The sequence below is a fragment of the Pteropus alecto genome, unplaced genomic scaffold (assembly GCF_000325575.1).
Source record: "Pteropus alecto unplaced genomic scaffold, ASM32557v1 scaffold13, whole genome shotgun sequence".
In the NCBI taxonomy this organism is placed as follows: domain Eukaryota; kingdom Metazoa; phylum Chordata; class Mammalia; order Chiroptera; family Pteropodidae; genus Pteropus; species Pteropus alecto.
Window position 1 is genome coordinate 395,570 of NW_006434373.1, and position 19,652 is coordinate 415,221.

The 19,652-nt window shown below is 46.7% G+C and overlaps 1 protein-coding gene across 2 annotated transcripts in view; it reads right to left on the bottom strand.

Annotated features, from left to right (window-relative positions):
- Positions 1-19,652, bottom strand: part of TMEM255B (transmembrane protein 255B) — a 35,626-nt gene that overhangs the window by 5,808 nt on the left and 10,166 nt on the right. For both annotated transcript variants that reach the window (XM_025044964.1, XM_006909341.1), the window contains exons 4-7: positions 12,216-12,305; positions 6,872-6,952; positions 3,897-3,982; positions 2,118-2,277 (exon numbers count right to left, since the gene is read on the bottom strand). In XM_025044964.1, coding sequence (XP_024900732.1) covers positions 2,118-2,277; positions 3,897-3,982; positions 6,872-6,952; positions 12,216-12,305 — 417 coding nt within the window. The remainder of the gene's footprint in view (positions 1-2,117; positions 2,278-3,896; positions 3,983-6,871; positions 6,953-12,215; positions 12,306-19,652) is intronic.

Sequence of the window (19,652 nt, forward strand, 5' to 3'; positions counted from 1 at the left end):
GGTCTCTTTGTCTGCAGGGGGCGCTAGGAAGCCCGGCCCTCACTCCTCGCATCTGCTCAGTCTCATCCTGATCACTCTTACCCCTGAGCTTGGCCATGTGAGGGACCAAGAAGAGACCCCAGCTGGGACAACGGGACTGTCCACCTGCATTTCTCTATGTACCTGAGGCTCAGTGCAGACTCTTCCTCACCAGGCTGAATTGAAATGTCTGTGTATGTAAGTGTTACCACATTAACGAGGCATCAGCCTCAGGAGACCCTCTGCAGACCCCAGAGACTCCTCATGCCCCGCCTATTGGGCATACGAAATGCCTCTCTGGCACCCACATCGTGACAAGGATCTGGTGACCTACATATGAAGCCCTCACATGCTGAGAGGGCACACACAGCTTTCAGCTGGTCATGAAGGGCCTTCGTTCCTTAAAATAATTGTTAAAGTATAAAATTCGTTAAGCTTATAAGAGTATCTACTAGGCAGGTGTAAAATGTTAAGAGATTACCATTCTTGCTTCTTACAACACCCTAGAGCTTGGGGCTTGAGAAAGAAAATTGTCCAGAGCAGAGTTTAGACACAAGTCTGTGGTCTCATGTGACTAGCAGCCCTTCTGGGCAGCACTACGTTCCGACAGAACTCCCCCGCAATTTTATTATAAACTCTAATGAATACAAAAGCCCCTTCTGGAAAACCCACCGGCCTGACCGCTGTCCCAACAACCTTCACCCAGGCTTGAAGGGAAGATGGAACTCTAACCAGACACATTGGGCATCCAATCTCCAATCTAACCTCTCTCTTCTCCTAGAAAACCTGCCAAGAGAGGAAACTTTGAACTAGCTATAGCAGGAAAAGCCCCTGTACTGAGGGTTTTCACGGAAGGTTCCCTGTGGGACTCTCTATAGACCCCAGGTACCCTGACCTGGGAGAGCTGCTACACCTATTGGAGCCTTTGCTGAAGGCATGGTGACCGGCGACTTTTGTCTTGTATGAGTTCAACGACATCTTGCGACCAAGGCCAGAGCTGGGGGAAGTTGTCTGCATCCTCCAGGGTGGCAGCCAGGAGAAGGGTTTGGTTCCTAGGGAATACCAGGATCTCTCGTGGTATTTTGGGTTTTATCTAGGGAAATGAAAACTTCAAGAAAATCACCGATCTCAGAAGGGCTCCAGGCTAAGCTATTAAAAATAGTCAATGACTAAAGTCTTCAGAATAGCCGAGTAGCAAGAGATCGTTCAGGAAGAGATTTACATGTGGAGGCAGGTTTTGGTTTGGCCTGTGGAGGACCTGTCTGCATGTGTGCTCTCACTGGCCTTAGAGATAAAATCAGGCGACAGTGGGTGGCTTTCTGTCTATGAGCTGTTATGTGCACGCCTTGGTGTCTGACCAGTGACACTGTCGGGTTTCTCCTTTGCCTGTGGCACCTCCATGAATGAAAAAAGACTTGTTACAGAAGGTGCCATTCGTGCACTGTGTGAGAATATTTAGTTTGAAACTAAGAGGTTCCACAGGGAGAGGGTGGGAGAAGAGGGTTCTGCCTGGCCGGCTCCATTCATGAGGCGTTTTCCCGTGGAAAGAGAACTGAGTTGAGGGCACAGCCCTGCGGGAGGGACTTAGCTAGAGCGGCCTTCACAGCACGGCCCCTGCAGTTACTGCTCCTTCCTGGAGCGGCTGACACTTGAGGCCCAAACTCTAAAGCACCCGTTCTCCAGAGTCCTCACATTAGAATCGACTCTAGGAAAATGCGGACCCTGGCCACCCCACCACCCACATCTACCAAATCAGAGGCTCCAGTGATTCAATGGCAACTGGAGTGAGAAAAGTTGGAGACAGACACATCAGAGCATCGAGTTCCGGTTCTCTCTCTGTAGCTGAACTTCCGTTTCCTAAATGGGATCATGTAACACAAGCCTGAGAGGGCAGAGGAGATTAAAGTGTTTGAACAGGATCTGCTTCCAGAAAAAACCAGTGAAGACTTGCTAACATTATAAGTATGGCTGGTGGTTTTCATGAGCCTCAGTTTCCCCATTGGTGAGAGAGGATAATGCCTGCCTCAGAGAACGTGGGCCCCAAAGCCTGGTCTGTCTGGAATGCCGTGGCTGCCCCGCTCCTGGGCGGCACTACTCACCATGTCCTTGAAAGCCCCCAGGACAGCTGCTGTGACGATGCCCAGGAACAGGCCCAGGGCATTCAGCACGGTCGAGGCCCAGAGCAGCCGGTAGAGGTGGAGCACGTCCTTACAGCCGCTCACGCCCACGAACTCGTAGTATGTGGGAGAGTACTCGGTGCTGCACATGGGGAGAGGACAACAGCGTCACCCACGCCTTCGAGGAGGCGATCTTGCCACGCATGTGACAAAGCGGGGCTGGGAGGACAGGATACTGGGACCAGGTAAACCAAATCCCGACAAGCTCTGGGTCTTAGCTCATGAAGGCCCTGAGGGTCCTATTGGTAATGCTAGGGAGAGGCGTCACCCTGCTGTACCCCAAGGCCATGGCAGCAGGGAGCCTGGGTGTCCTTGTAAGGAAAGAACCCAGCCTCTGAGCAGGGAGGACAGCACCATCACTATGCCCACTCCCCAAACATAGGCTCTAAAAAAGGGCAATAGGACCCCAACTGAGTCACCCTCAGAGCAAGTGGGGCGCAAAGGCTGACAGCTGAGTTCTCCTAACCCAGCCACCCTGGCAGAAGAGGTTCATCCTGGCCCTCACAACATGAAGTGGTCTGTGCAGGGCCCTGGACCACAGCTTCGTGGCCATGTACCAGCAGCCTGGGTCACAAGAATCTGCTGGTGGCAGCCACCATGATCCACACACGTGCTGCTCCTCCATTGTGTCTTGGAAATAGGATGGAACCCTCTTCCTGAGGAGGGGAATGCAGCTTAAACCCCTGGGTTTTTCAACAATTCAGGGAAGGGGTCCCCAAGAAGCAAACATTAAACTTCTTTTTGGCTTTAATGTAGGTGTTCAAGATATTGATACGAAATGTAAAAGACGATAGGGCGAGTGTTCCATTCCACGAGTGAGGGGCTCAGAGCTCACACTCAGCTGTAACAACAAGTAAAAAGCTGAACAGACTGAAACATCAACTCTTCTGGGATCATCAGAGGGGTGGTCACAGGACAAACCACTGTCTCCCAGACTGGAGATACACACAGGCGGATACAGGGAGCCCAGCTTTCCAGAGCAAGCGGACACCACCATGGAACCAGGGCCAGGGTAGAAAACTGACCTGTAATGAATGGACTGCTGTGGACAAGTCTGAGCATTAACACCGGCAGGGGACCCAGTCATATGGGGGTGAGAAGGGGTGGGGGGCATAATATCATGAGATTCACCTCCAGAAGCTCAACCAGGTTCTCACAGTAAATATCAGAGAAAAATGCCCTCAGGCTTCCAGCAGAGGGAGGGAAAGGAACCATTCTGAAATAACTAGCGTGTTCTTTCTTCTTAACAAGGCCTGTCCTCAAGCGAAGCTGGTTAACCAGAGCCTACCCTGCTGCGGTATTATCAAGGGAAATACCCAACTCCAGCCCCACTTAGCCAACTGTCCTATCAGCTAACGGTTGAGAAGAAAAACTGAGAAACGCTGCTGAAGTTCACAGTCCAGAGGCACAGCTCACTGCTAGAGATGTAATCGTGGGGCTACTAGAATGCTTCTCCTCCCCACACCTCACTGCATCACTGAGCCTCAGTTTCTCATCTGTGAAATGGAGCTGACACCCTTTCCTCACGTAAATGAGAGCTAAGGGAGATGAGGTAGATTCAGTGTCCAAGACAGGGAAGAGCAGAGAAGGAAGGAGGAAAGAGGGACAGAAGGGGGAGCTCCCAATGGTCGCATCCAGGAGCAGTGGGGGTCCTGGCCATCACTGGGGCACCCTCCCCACCCCACTCCCTGCCAGACTCACCTCTGGCAGTTGTACAGGTCACAGCAGTAGCAGGTGTTGCTCTTCACCTTCAGCTGGCACTTGCTGTTCAGGAAGTGACAGGTGACCTGCAAGCAGAAAGACCTTGTCAGGTTTCAGAGACCTGACCCCCACGTGCCCACTCACTCTCACCCCCGGAGCGGACAGGCCTCCCTGACAGCCAAGCCCCAGCTGCTGTGCCCCAGTCAGTGGGGCAGTTCCCCATCCTGAGCTCCATTTCCTGACCTTCCCCTCCCTCCCCCCATTCCAGGTGAAACAGGTCTGGGAATTGGCAGGGCCCTGCCCTACAGGAGGAATTAGAGGGACAGGCTCAGCCATGCCAAGGAGCCCAGGCAGACAGCGCTGTGCGACAAGGAGACAGACAGGGTTCCGAGCACCTTGCCTCCAAGCAGAGATGCCTCCGGGTGGGGACTCCTCCAGCAGGAACCCCTCCAGGGAATAGGTAAAGGCTTCTTCAGGTGGGGATTTTTTCAGGTAGGACTCCCCTAGGTGATGGTAGTCAGGGACTCCTCTAGGCAGGGATAGTTAAGGTCTCCTCCAAGTGGGACCCCTCCAGATGGGGATCCTTCCAGGTAGGAATAGGTAGAACCTCCTCCTGGTGGGCCCCTCCAGGTAAGACTCTTCCTGCCACAGAGAGTACAGCTCCCAGCAGCCTGATCTAACCAAGCTGACCCCTGCCTAAACCACACAGAGGCCTCCCCTTGGGCCGCAAATGTTTGGAGGACATTTGACGTTAAAGAAGCAAGATTGGGGCAAAAACATGTGATTTCCTCCTTCCCTCAGCATTAATTTGATGCAGGGGCATGAGCAGTCTCACCCACATTTGGGAGGTAAGCAGGGCAGAAACTACCCCAATTTCAGAAGGAGGACAGTGACATCTGTGGAAGAGGAGGAGCTTTTGAGGGAGGATTGTACACTGAATGACAGACAGGGATTCGAGCAGGTTCTCCAAACTCTGTGCAGCAGCCGAGGGTGGTTCCAAGAGGCAGAGCCCAGGGCACGCCAGACCCGAGAGGTCCTCAGAGCCTCTCTGGGGCTCCACTGGGTCAGAAAGCCTTAGGGAACCTGGCCCCTCTTCAGTTGTGCCTCAAGTAGCCCATTGGGCAGGTGGCCTTTCTTTCAAAGTTCTGTGGTTAACCTCTGGAAATCACCCAAATTGGTAACAGGGCACTCTGGAGTGCTTGAGAAGGGTAGTGGGAAGATTAGTTTGGAAATGGTGTGGTAAACAGTCAAAAAGGGCAGTGACCGGAAACAGGCCAGTGGGAATCATGAAAATAGCCCCAGCATGACTTATACCCAGAAGGGGACTGCAGCTGGGAAGCATCACAGGTGAGACCTGGAGGACCGATGAGACAAAAGTCAAGGGCAGGCACGGGGCAGGGGCAGGAAGGAGAAGGGCAACGCGTGGCTCTGAGCCCAGCAACCAGCTTGTGGGAAGGTCAGAGCCGCAGGATGGGGAGCTGGAGTCCGAAAAACCTAATCCTAACCCTGACCCTAAACCTAGGTGTCCCCTACCAGGAGCTGTCCCCTCCTGGGAAGTATGGAGAGCAACAGCAGGGGATGGTGGCTTAGAGCAGGGTCAGCCACTAGGGGCCTGCAGCCAAGCTCTGCATGGCCATGCATCCATTTACACATTGCCCGTGGCTGCTCTGGCACTGGAGAGACAGAGTTGAGTAGCTGAGACAGAGACTACCCGGCCTGTAAATCCTAAAGTATTACTGACCCTTTACAGAGAAAGTTGCTGGCAGCTGGTTTGAGTTGTGTGGGCAGCTTCAGCTCCAGAATCTTTGGGGAACTTATGAATCCCCATCTCACTGAACCCTTTCCATAGGGTGGGACCCGGCATTGGAATCTGTTCAAGCTCCTGGGATGATTGTGATGGACAGTGAGGTTGAGAACCCCTGGTGGAAGAATGGAGCTGGGGCAGCCCTGCACATAACCTTGTCCTCAGGCCTGACAAAGGCAGTCAGGATGGGAGCCATGCTTCTCTGTGATCCTAAGAGCCGAGGGAAATAGTCAACCTTGAAGTGGACTGAACACAGAGTGAGCAGGAAGGAAGGAAAGACAGCACGAGGGCTTGCAGAGGGGCAGCGGGTGCATATGGAGAGCCTGGAGAGCCCATGACTCCCTCTGAATAGGACAAGGGCCCAGGGCTCCCTCTGGCCAGGAGAAGGGCTGTGAATGCTGAGACCAGCCTTTAGAGAAGAAATGTGTCACCTCCCTTGGAGAGGGGCAGCAGGGAGCTTCAGGTCAGCCGCTCAGTGCACTATGCCTCAGCATGCAGAATGCCCTCCTCTTCCCCCATGGTTTATGGAGCACCCCCAGCAATTGTGCAGGGCATTAACTACAGCCTGTGTTCTCCTGGCTACTCTTCCCGCTTCTCTGACATTTGTATGCAGTTTGAGGCTGTGTTTCGTTAAACGAGCAAATCTGTGCAGAACTGGAGTGAAATAGCCAGACAAAAGGCGCTACATGGCCACCTGGGATGGCCTGAGAGAAGATGGTGTGCCACAGTGCTCTTTGTTACTCCTGGCACTTCACTCAGCTAGAAATAGAAATGAAATCACCCTGTAGATGTCTTTGGCCCAGAGATAGGCAGCGAGTTTCTTGGCAAATGCACTTGTAGTCTCCTAGCTTTTTATTACAGTGATTAAGTCAATAAAAAGTGCTCCTTAGAAAAGCCACACCCAACTCAGCAAGTAAATTTCTAGGACTGTCGTGGGTCACAGAAGACAAGTCAGCAGCTGTGATTCCAAAATAAATACAACGCATAAGATATCAAAGCCAGCTCGAAACGAAGCATGAGCTACAAATGCCTCCCCTTGGCACAGAGGGAAGACATGACGAGAACTGTCAGAGTCCAAACATTCAGATTTTGACTAGGGACACAGAAAACTTTATGGGATCCACAGATGAGCAGAGTGAAACCAGACACATCAACCCATGCTCTTGCTTACCTCCGTCTGGTAAACGTCATGCAAGTATCCCACCCCACTGGTGTAAAACTGGCATCTTCCTGTGGTGAGGGGCCTTGGTTCCTAGCAACAAACACAAATGGAATATTACAGCTTCATCTCCAAATCAGGAGTGGCCAGAGGCAATTTCAGGCCTGTCTGCCACAGGCTCTGAGCCCAAAGGAGAGATGCCAAAGCCAACTAGAGCCTGCCAGATAAATAACACAAAGGAAATACCATAGCTCGTTCCAGAGTAGCCTGGCCCCTGTATCCAGGAGGCAGGTGAGTAGCATGACCCAGGGGAGCAGGCACCCTGTCCCTGCAGGCTGGGTTGACACTTCTCCCATTGGTCAATACAGGGCAGCTGAAGGGAGGTGGTTGCATGAACTTTTAAGGTGAACCTCTACAGCTCTCAACAAGAAGACCTCTTGCTTCCTGCCCCTTTCTCTAAAAGCAAAACATATTTTCAACTAGGAAGGGAGCAAGATGGATTTCAGACTAATTGACTCACTCATCCAACCAGCCAATCATCCATCTACTTACCCAACGATCCATCTACTCATTTAATCATTCAGTCATCAATGCATTCATCTCTCCATCCATCCATCCACCCATTCATCTACCCCTCTCTCCATCCATCCTTCTATACATACATACTCCCCCTTCCTCCCTTCTTCCTTTCCTCTCTCCCTCCATCTATCCATCCAAATAACCTTTCATCCCTCCATCTATTTCTCTATTCATCCATCTATCCATCCAACCATTCTCATCCATCCATCCCCTCCCTCCCTCCTTCCATCCATCTATCCATCTACCGACCACCCAAGCATACACCTATCTATGGCCCTACCCAACTGTCCATCCATGAGTCTGTTCCCAACATTCATGGAACAGACACAGTGCCAAACTATGAATTAGTGAAGGAGACAAACTGACAATTACAAAGTGCTTATAATCATTATTGTAGAGAATGGCAAGGGGTACACAGAAAGGTAAAATGCCAATGGAACTATATAATCTGTGTTATAAAATGAGTTAGGATGAAAATAACTGTATTTAGTTTTGTTACTGTATTAATCATATTTCTCAAAGCATTCCTAAAAAAAGAAAAGAGTAAAAAACTACCAGTGACACCGGCAACAGATAAGGACAGTCAGGCATTTATTCACCCAGGCAGCAACTACTGACGGACTGGTGCCACTATATGCCAGGCCCATTCTGGAATACAAAGCAATGGAGAATAGAGCTGAGTCTCTGTCCTCATAGAGTTTATCTTCCCATGAGCACAGGATGTGTGTAGAGAGCATGGAAGATGGTAGAAAGAGCTGTAGAAACAGGTGACCAGAAAGACTGGGTAGGGCTGGCATAGAGGGTCTCCCTCAGCCCTCCTCAGGCCCTAGCAATGACAGGGCAATGCTATGGGTCAGGGCCGGTTCCGCCCCTTGGAGTCCCTCTGCTGGGAGCCCCCCTGCCTGTTTCCACTCCTCCCTTCCCTTCATGGGTATTGTTCCAATAACACCTTTGTCAGCAGCTCTGGCTCAGCACCTGTTCCCCGGGGAATCAGGCCAGTTCCAGCAACACTCATGTGAATGCAATCCATGTGACTGCACCATCGTGCAGATGACAAGCTTCAGGTTCTGATTGATCAACCCTGTGAATAGTCACCCTTCTTCATTCCTATAAACCATGTGGAAATGCCCTTCCAGACTCAACATTAATATTTTGCTGAAAAGGTCTAGGTTCATGGGTTACCTGAAAGTTAGCCTCACACTGTCTTGATCTAAGTCCAGCCCAGCTCAACGGCCGGCCAGCCAGGTCTAAGAAAGCACATTTCACCATTACCTCTCTCCTAGTCTTCTCAGGCTACCATGATACCACAGATTGGTGGATTAAACAGCAGACATTTATTTCTCACAGTTCTGGAGGCTGGAAATCAGAGATCAGGGTGCAAGCGTGGTTGGATTCTGATGAGGACCTCTCCCTGGCTTATAGACGGCTGCCTTCTCGCCGTGTCCTCACATGTTGGAGAGAAAGCTCTGGTCTTTTTTCATAAGGGCACTAATCCCATTGGTCAATACAGGGCAGCTGAAGGGCCCACCCTCATGACCTCATCACCTCCCAAAGGCCTGACCTTCAAACACCATCACATGGGGTGTTAGAGTATCAACATATGGATGTGTGGGGAGGACACAAATATTCACTCCAGGTCCACTCTAGAACATAACTGACTCCCAGCTGAGTGTCATATCAAATCAGTGACAAAGACTTAGTTTAAAACTTTTCCTAACACAGAAACAACAGTGGTTCAGTTTCATTTTCTCTCTAATCTTTACTATTCAATCAGGATGAAATAATTCTTATTAGTTTGAATCAAATAAAACTGTGATCTATTGTAGTCTTAGCTAAATCACACAAACTTCGTTTCTGAATTTTAGATAAAACTGGACATAACTCTAATCTCTTCTGGAGCTGTAGAGAGCCCAGAGTTGGTGTCATTTTGGCTTAGCGAAGTGGGCATCAGGTGCTCAGGTAGACCATTTCGCTCAGTTTTTATTTCTTAACCGTTGCACGTAAATTAACACTAAGACATTAATCATCAGACTGTAAGTCATTAAATCTCACTTAGGTCCCCATGTGTCTCTTGCAGGGGTTGGCCAACTACAGCCTGTGGGCCAAACCAAGGCCACTGCCTGATTTTGTAAATTAAGTTTTATCAGCATACAGCCAAACTCATTCATCCACATATCATCTGTGGCTGCTTTTGTGCTTCGACAACAGAGCTGAGTAGCCTTGACAGAGGCCGTGTGGCCATAAGCCTAACGTGTTGACTCCCTGGCCCTTTCCATAGAAGCCAGCTTCCCCTGGTCCATTGTACACCTGGCACAAGTAGATCCTCAGTTAGTGGCTATAAGATGAAAGAAGGAAGCAGGAACTAGCCAGAAGGCAAGAGGACAGTATGCCCTCGATGTCAGCACTGTGCAATCAGTCACTAAAGATGCGCCAGAGTAGCCTCTAAAATACTTTGGGGTAACCACAAAGTTACTCTGCCAGAGAAAGATGAGTCCACCCTGAGCTGGCACAAAAGGCCCGGCCAAGTGACTGCCAGACACATCATTTCCCATTTCCCCTGTAATGAACCATGAATCCCATGAGTCCTGTAGTCCAGAAGACCTGACCACATGCCCTGCTGGGTGGAAATAGATAGGTGGGCTGATTCCTGACACATCTCCTGCCAGCAATGACCTTCTGATTCCTGGAGGCTGATGTTTCGCTTCACGAGGCGTCCAGCCAATTTGGAACAAGGGAGCCTGGAATTATATCCAGTGATATTTATATATTTCCTGCAAAGATAATCGCTTCAATAAATCCTATTCGTTCATGAAACAAAGTAGGGCTGAGGGACAGCATGTCTCTGTTTTCACTGCTGTAGCGGAGGAGATTCTGGGAAACTATTGGTTTCAAAGGAGATTTCTCTCAGACCTGAGCTGAGAGAAAGATGAGGCCTGGGAAAAGCTGGCACGCACAGAGGCAGGGCTGAGACCCTACCTCCAGCTGAGCCCCCACCTCCAGCTGAGCCCCCACCTCCAGCTGCTATGTGCCCCTCTGTCAAGAAGAATTTTCTCTCTCAAGAAGGTAAGACTAGTTTTTCTTTCAAAACTAGGGTCTCCAAAACTACCTGCTAGACCCAAGCCTTCAATTTGGTGGGAGAAATAAAAATGCTAATTTCTCATAGGAAATTATATTGACCAGTTGTTCTCTATCCCCATTGAGAGACAGGAATGGGTTTGTGTGACAACCGCAGACACATGGTCCGGAGTTGTTACTGGTGCTGCTATTACAAACTGGCCCCTCATGGCCCCAGCAGGGTTTCATATGTGCTGCCTTGTGCAGCCTCGCAGGGTCCCTATGATAGGAGGAAGCTGCCCGAGGAGGGCAACCAGCTGACTCAGGGTCAGATGGCATCATTCAGATGCCCTTGTCTGCTGACCTCCAGGTCAATCGGCTAATACTGCACCCAAATACACATCCATCTCTGGGACACTACTCCCACAATGATATTCTGAGAGCAGACAAAAAATTTCCTCCTTAGCAGACCTTGGAATAATCAACCCCAGCTGTCATAATTTGAGCACTAAGACACTTGCTCTTCAAGAAAAGGGCCAAAGCACATTCGTCTTTGCATCGAGCTTGGGAGAGCAAGGCCTTTGATCAATATTTGCCAATCAAATGACATTTGAGAAAATTCAGCTGTGACAGTCCAACACCAAAGCAACCTGCTGACTTTGGTAACTTAGGCACGGGGTGGCAAATCGGGTTCGGATCAAAGGATATACTTTCTGTTCTAATCAAACAAAGTGTCAGAACCATCATAGTGAATATTGACCAGGGACTTGGTTCAATTATCTTTTCAAAAATGAAAAGCAAGAAACAAAAGTCTGGGACAAAGCATATATAATTTCCTAAAAAGTGCTATAAATGTAAATATTTATTCAACAAATGATAAAAAAAAAACCTAGAAGGAAGATCATGGTGAAGTTCTGACCTTGGCTGGTGAGTTAGGGCCTCCACCTCTTCCAGGTAGCCCAGGGCCTCTCCATGATCCCTGCAAGGACCCAGCCTACTTCACAGGATCAGGCTTTCCTAGATGGTTCTGCTACGTTTTTCTCTGTCTCACACATACAACTGGCAGCACAGTAGGCTTGTTTACTATAGCATCACCACAAACATGTAATTCCTTGCGCTATGACATTATGATGACTAAAAAGGCACTAGGCAATAGGGATTTTTCAGCCCCATTATAATCTCATGGGACCACCATCATATGTACAATCTTACTGGTCATTGACCAAAACATCATTACACTGTACATGACTGTAACTATTTATAGAATCTTCAGTCTCAGGCTTCTACACAGTTAGATAAAATAAATGTAAAAAGATTTCACAGGCTATTGCATCAAGCTAGAAAATTCTGTCATAATCTTTTAAGAGAGATAGATTTAAACTATAAAACCTGGGAAGTCAAGAATCAATGGATTTCAAGATGTGTTTTGTCTTAAGTTTAAAGAGACCTGAGGAAAGTTACTTAGGAAGTTGAAGAATTTGATAATGATGTGATGGAGTGTGTGTGTGTGTGTGTGTGTGTGTGCGCGCACGTGCATGCGTGTGTGTGTTTTGCAGGAAATGAAAAGTGAGAGAAGGAAAGATAGCAACTGTCAAACTCTAATGGAGAGAGAAACAGTGAGGGTCTCTGAGCTCAGTTCTGCAACATGTAATTTTATTCTCATGTGTAGATCTTTTAAACCCAGGAAAGCAATTGAGAACAAAATTAAAAGGATGGAACTCACTATGTGCTGAGCAGCAAACACGCCGTCCACGATGGCACAGCAGAAGGCGGCTACCACACCAAAGCTGATAAACACAATGGCTGCTACCAACTGGAAGCAGAAGAAAAAGGAAGGTGTGGGCAACCAGTGTTTAACAAAAAACCTTTTATGAAATACAAACCAATTCGAAGTTCCACCCTGACATTAACAGTGCCTTTTGCAGAATTTTCCCTTCTTCACCACTACCTTCTGCCCTCAATGACTTTCAGTCCAGGACAGATCCTAGGCCGGATTTCACCCCGTACAAGGTATATTCTTATTGATTTTATATCACAGAATAAACAGGTGGCTTTGTGCCTTAGAGAGTGTTTTCATTTCTGTGACCCTCTGCACACTTCTCATGAATAATCAGGGGTTATGCAACCAGTGCCTGCAATGGCTATTTAAACAATTTGCAATTTCTTGCTATTACAAATTCTGCTACAGAAATTATAAATATGTTCAATATATAAAATCTGGGTTTATATATAAGTAGAATAGATTCCTGAAACATGCAAGAACCCACATGTATCCAAATGTATCCTTTAACAATGCGGGACTACCTTCGACTGTCTAGATTTATAAAGATGTTCTGATTTGGTCTTGCACAAACTGTCCCCATCATTTCAATGTCCTTCTTCATTAACTTTCAATGCAAAAGTAAAATTGAGTAATAGCAAGACCATTCATGTGATAAATTCAGTGCTGGGATGACTACAGGCATGATGTTGCCTAAGAACCTCTTTGGTGTGCAAACCCCAGGGTCCAGGTAGTAGTACTGGGAAAAATGTCGGAAATTCTCTCCTCTGACTCTGCAGGCTAGAAATGCAAAATTGCCAGAATCGGTGACAAGACAGCTGCCTCTTAGGAAAGAACAAAGTGTTCTCCTTGGCTTTCGAGTCACAGGTGGGCATTGCTAACTTACCTTCAAGCTACTGGTGAGTTTAACAATACAAAGCCAGAAGAATGCACGCAGCAGAAACCTGATCGGTCCTCTAAATGCTACAAACAAAATCACTTTCCATAATATGTGAGGACTGCCAGAACCTATGGATTTTGCAGATAGAAACTCTCCGTTACTCTAGCAACCTTAAAAGGCTCTAGATTAAGGTTGTGAAATATTTTATTGCACTGCGTGAGGTCTCTTCTCTTGGGGGAAGGGCAAGCATGGTATTCAGGAGGGGAAAGGTCACCTTCAAATCTCTGCTGGGCTCACACATTTGCATTCCAACAGGGCAAAGTAGATTAAAAAAAAACTAATACCAAGTAGATAAGGTTGTGGTGATAACAGGGGAGTTAGAAAGGAAACAGATAAGGTGAGAGCCTGTTGCTGGGAAGGTCGTCACTTGGAGTGGTCAGGACTCTGTGTCTCTCATTCCCATGTGTCTTTCATCCCTGTGTGTCCCTCAACCGCATGTATCCCTTCATCTCCTCTTCTGAATAAATCTAAAACTTTCTGCTGTGCCCTCTGGTGTTGGCACCAGTAAAATCCGGTAAACGCTCAGCCCCTTTGTAACATCTACTACATCCTGGTTCCGGTTAGGTCCTTCTGCCCTACTCCTGGGCCCCTGGGCCTCGGGACGGGATGGGCTCCGACTTGGCGCATATTACCACCCAGACCATTCTCCCTTCTCCTCCCATAACCCCAGACTCCGGTCTGTGTCTCACACTCAGTCCTCCTGGCAGCTGTCATTCACTGATCTCCAGTTCATTCCCTCTTTCCTGGCTCGCAGATCCCCTCCCCAGTGTAACCACGAGCTCGATTCTCAGCGACTCCGAGGTTCAGAGTGATCCTTCCACTAACCTGGCTCTCAGTCCCTGGACGACGTTCATCGCCTTCCTTGCATGCAGCCCCTCTCGGTGCCGGCCGCATGCTCTGCATCATTTCTTTCCACAGGCTTGCCTCTCACTCAGCACTGCAACACAGGCACAGACACTCCACACCCTGGCCCTTTACCCTGGTCCTGCCACCTGGTCACTGGTTACCAGTCATGGTGACCAATCACTGTCTCTGCACCATAAGACATTTCCCAGCTTATAAACCCAGGTCAGTCATCATAATCCCTGTGAATACCTGCAATCCCTTGTCCTCCCTTATGGTCTCATATTCACCTGCCAAAAGCCCAAATCTAATTAAATATAGCTCTCCAAATGTTCCACACCTGAACAGGTGAGCATGAAGACCTGTCCTCACTTGATTCAGGATCATGCCAGGCCATACCTTCTCCTTCCTCCAACCCCTCACATCCCTCCTTCTCTTGTCTTCCTCAGCAGCAGGTGACCCTATGTGCTCAGTTCCCAGGGAAAACAAAAGTAATCAGAAGAGAACTTGCACAAGATCTGACCTCACCTGCCAGCCCCACACTGGTCCCCACACTCCGTGCCCCATTACCAGGGACAAAGGGCTGCACACGTACCCAGACCAGAGGCTCCACACTTCTCACCCACCAGGAACACCATGTGACCAGTCCTCCCACAGCCACCGGTCTTCATTCCCTACTATATCTTCCCATCGGCACAGATATGCCACAATTCCTCTTTCCTTAAACAACAAAACCATTTTCTCTATGTCTCCCGCTCCAGTAGCTCTTCCTCCTCCACCTTTTTGCTTCTCTTAAACTCCTTTAGAGGGTTGCTGATATTGCTGTCTGCACACTCACCTTCTGTTTCCACCTTGTCAAGGTTAGCGATCACCCGCACAGTGTAAATCTATGGTCAAGCCTCAGACCTCACCTGACCTGATCTGTGAGCATTTGACATTGCTGATCACTCTCCTACGGAAACACTTTCCTCACGGCTTCCAGGGTAACAAACTTACTTATTTAACAAATGGTTGTGTGGTTACTATTCTAAGACTTTATGAATATTAGCTCATTAGCATTTCTCTCTCCTGCTTCCCCCCTATTCCCTGTCTCCTCCATCTGCCACGCTGCTATCCCAACAAAGAAACTCAGGAGGGTCTCAGAGCTCATCTTATACCAACTTCACCCCTGCACTTTGTCTCCTCCACCTACACCCCTGCGCTCTGCCTCCTCCATCTACTACACCCCCATCCTTTGGTTCTTCCATCTTTGCTGCTACATTTCCTCTTCTCAACCACAGTGGATGAAGCCGAAAATCAATAACAGATGGGAAAATGGAAAATCCACAAATGTGGGAAAATTAAACACACATTCTTAAACAACCAATAGGTCAAAGAAGAAATCACAAGGGGAATTTTAAAATATTTTGAGATAAATAAAAACGAAAACAAGAACAGCCAAACTCATAGGACGTGGCAAACATAATGCTCGGTAAAAAGGAAGAAAGATCTCAAATTAACAACCTAACACCTTAAGAACTGGAAAAATAACCACAAACTAAACCTAAAGCCAGCAAAAGAAAGGAAATAATAGAGGTTAAAGCAAGTATGAAAGGAATAGAGAATAGAAAAACAATAAAGAGAATCACTGTAACTGAAAGTTGATTCTTTGAGAAGATCAACAATATCAACAAGTCTTTAGCTAGACTGACTAAGATGAGAGAAAAAGCAACTAAAATCAGAAATGAAGGTGGGAACATTATAACCAACTTTATGAAATTAAACTGATTGTAAGAAAATACTATGAACTATTTTACACCAGCAACTTTGATGATCTAGATGAGATGAACAAATTACTAAGGAGCACAGAGATTGCCAAAATTAACTCAAAAAAAAATAGAAAAACTCGACAAACCGTAAGAAGTAAAGAGATTGCATCAATGACGAAAAACTTCCCACAAAGAAAAGTCCAGGACCAAATTGCTTCACTAGTGAATTCTATCAAACATTTAAAGAAGAATTAACATAAACTCTACTAGAGCTCTTCCAAAAAATAGGAGAAGAGGAAACACTTCCTGACAAATTTTATGAGGGCAGCAATACTCTGATACCTAAGCAGACAAAGTTATGAAAAGAAAGCAGACCAACATTCCTTATGAATATAGAAGTAAAAATCCTCAATAAAATACTAGCAAACTAAATCCAACAGCATACTAAAAGGATCATACTCCATGTCAGAAATGTAAGGGTGGTCCAACACACACAAAAAATCAATAAATGTAATACACCACATTAATAGAATGAAGAAAAAACAACCTAAATTGTCATCTCAATTAATGCAGAGAAAGCATATAACAAAATCCAAACCCTTGCATGATATAAAAACCCAGCAAACTAGAAGTAGAGGAAATTTCTTTAACATAATTAAGGGTATTTCCCCAAAATCCATAGTTAACATCATATTCAATGATAAAAGACAGAAAGATTTTAAAAGGGATAGAACAAGGATGCTCACGTTCACCACTGCTATTCAATATTGTCCTGGAAGTTCTAGCCAGAACAATTAGGCAGGAAAAAGAAAAACAATGCATCCAAATTGAAAAAGAAGAGGTAAAACTATCTCTATTTACATGATTCCATATATAGAAAATACCAAATAAGCCCCATAAAAAAAAAACTACCACAGGAAATAAATGAATTTAGCAATGTTGCAGGGTACAAGATCAATACACAAAATGAGTGATGTTTCTATACACCAGCAATGAACAACTTGAAAAGGACATTAAGAAAACAATTCCATTTATAATACCATTCCCTCAAATAAAATACTTAGGAATAACCAAAGGAGTGAATGATTTGCACACTGAAAACTACAAAACATTGCTGAGAGAAATTAAAGACCTAATTAAATGGAAGGAACCCACTGTTTATGGACCGGACAACTTGATGTTGTTAAGATGGTAGTACTCTTCAAAGCAATCTAGAGATTCAATGTAACCCCTATCAAAATGTCAATGATGTTTTTGCAGAAATGGAAAAGCCATATGGAAGTACAAAGGGCCCTGAATAGACAAAACAATCCTGAAAGAAAAACATCATTAGAGGACTCATGCTTTCTAATTTCAAAAATTACTACAAATCTACAGTAATCAAAACAGTGTGCTGTTGACATAAGGCTAGATATATAGACCAATATCTAGACGGCATTAAGATTGAGAGTCCAGAAATAAACCCAAACTTCTATGGCTAATTGATTTTTTACAAGGGCACCGAGATCAATGGATAGGGTGAAAAACAGTTTCTTGAGCAAATGGTGCTAGAACAACTGGATACCAACATGCAAAAGAATGAAACTGGACCCTTACCTTACACCATACACAAAAAGTAACTAAAAATTGATTAATTAGCTAAACACGAGCTGAAACTATAAAAAAAATTTAAAGAAAACATAAGGATACATCTTCATGAACTCAATTTGGTGAGGAATTCTTAGATTTCACAACAGAAGCATGAGCAAATAAAAGGAAAAATAAATAAAATAGACCACTCCAAAATTTAAAACTTTAGGGTAGAGACTATGTCCCTTGTACATATTAGGAGCTTGATAACTATTCGTTGAAATGAGATACATCTTTCCAGACACACAGGTGATATAACCTGTTGCCTGAGATTGAACTTTCAAATTCAAAGGAGAAAGGTCTCTGTAGGGAGTCCTGCTGGCTGTCCATCCAGCATCCAGCTCTCCTTTCTTTCTTCGTAACTAATGTCAATTGTGTTTGGGTCCCTCACTTCCACATTAGCCGTGTCCCTCTGGGAAGCTGACACCACTCAGGTTTTAAGTGAGCCTGTTGGTGAGGTGATCCAATGATAGGGATTGGTTTAGACGTGAGCATGGACCTGGCCAATGAGATATGTGAGGGAAGGTCTGTCATGTACTCCAGGAAAGTTGTGTCCTTCTTAAGAGAGAATTGAAAGAAGGCACCATCTTCTTTCTTCCTCTGGATGCTGCTATATCGGGAGAATGAAACCCTGAGGAGAGCAGAGTGGAAAGAGAGAAGGAACGGGGGCCTCGGGACACAGTAAGCCATAGAATCAGCCAACCATAAAACCACCCACTCTGGATGTCCTGAAGGGATACAAATCCTTGCAATCTCTTCCAGTTAAGGCTGCAGTTTATGTTCTTTGCAGCCAAGAGCATTGTAACCAACCACTTCCACCTAAAATTCATGTCTTCCAAAGATTCATTTATTCATTAAATAAAGGTGTGTAGGTGCCCATTTGGTGGTGTGAAAACTGGATTCACATCTCAGTTATAAACAGGTAAGTGCTAGGAAATGTAATTGTTGTAAAGGTTTGGAGGTCCAGAGAGCTTTTCTGAAGACCTGACATTTTTGCTAAGATCTGAAGAAGGAACCGATGTTTACTAAAGCTGGAGAAGGTCAGGGTATAGGGAGAGAGCATTCCAGGCAGAGAGACAAAGAAGAGAATAGATAGAAAGGAAGAGATGGAGAGATCAGCTGGCAGCAAATTGGCAAAGAATGGCACTCATTAAATGTTTATTTCTTCCCTCAGCACCCAGAGAGAGAGGAGAAGGAGGGCAGCCTGGAATGCTAATCTGACCGCTCCAGGCCCTCCCAGGAGGTGGCATTGGCAACCTGAACCTCTAGGTAAAAATCTTGATAGGAACAAAGCAAAGACTCTGCTCTATTTAGGGTGAAAAGGAGTTGAAGTGGCTCTCCTCTCATCTCCCCCACCCTCTCCGTCTTCAGAACAGACCACGCATGTCAGAGATAGGACTCATCTTGTAGAATAAGACGGAGGATTTTTATTACCTAGGTGGAGACTGAACACTTCTGTACGTTCCTTAGGACAATTCGTCATGAGAATTTGTTCTTACCAAATCTACATAGCCACAAAAAACAGAGACCCAGAGCATCTGGTCCTGTGTAAATTCTCCCCTGTGGACATGATCAACCTAATCACTGTATCATGAGATGCTTGCTCCCAGGACCAATGGAGTGCAGAGCGAGGCAATTTCTCATGCTTGCCGATCCACCAACACTGCTTATGAGTCGGACTGCAGGACAACATCCCTTTAGAGGAGCTTAAAGTTGAAAAGAACAGGCTACTGGTGAACAGCTGGCTGGAGAGCCGAAGCCTGGCACACACATGTAGCCCACAGTCTGGGAAGATCCAAGTTAGTGCAGCAAAACATGCTCTGAGTTACATACCTGGCCCTGCACGCTTGGAAAAACTAGCCCCCAGCCCCTGCTGCTGGGATTCCTCAAACAGGAAGGAACCGGGACTGGGGTCCAAATGCTGAGGCTGTGTGAATGGAATGGAGGCCAGTCCTCAGAGGTCAGAGAGCCTGAGTGTTTCATACGTCAGCAAGTTACAGGGCAGGGGTCCAGCTGGGCCTCACTTAGGCCCTTGGTGACCTACAAGAAGGCAGGTCCAGCCAACAGAATAAAGGTTTTAAGGAATCAAAACTGCTGAGTCAAGTTCCTAAGCAGCAGATACGTGTTCTCACAGGCCTCAATACTCAATACACACTAGAGCTTGACCTGTTTTCCTACAACCAGACCTAGTTTCTGTCACCCAACCCCCAGCCAGCCGGA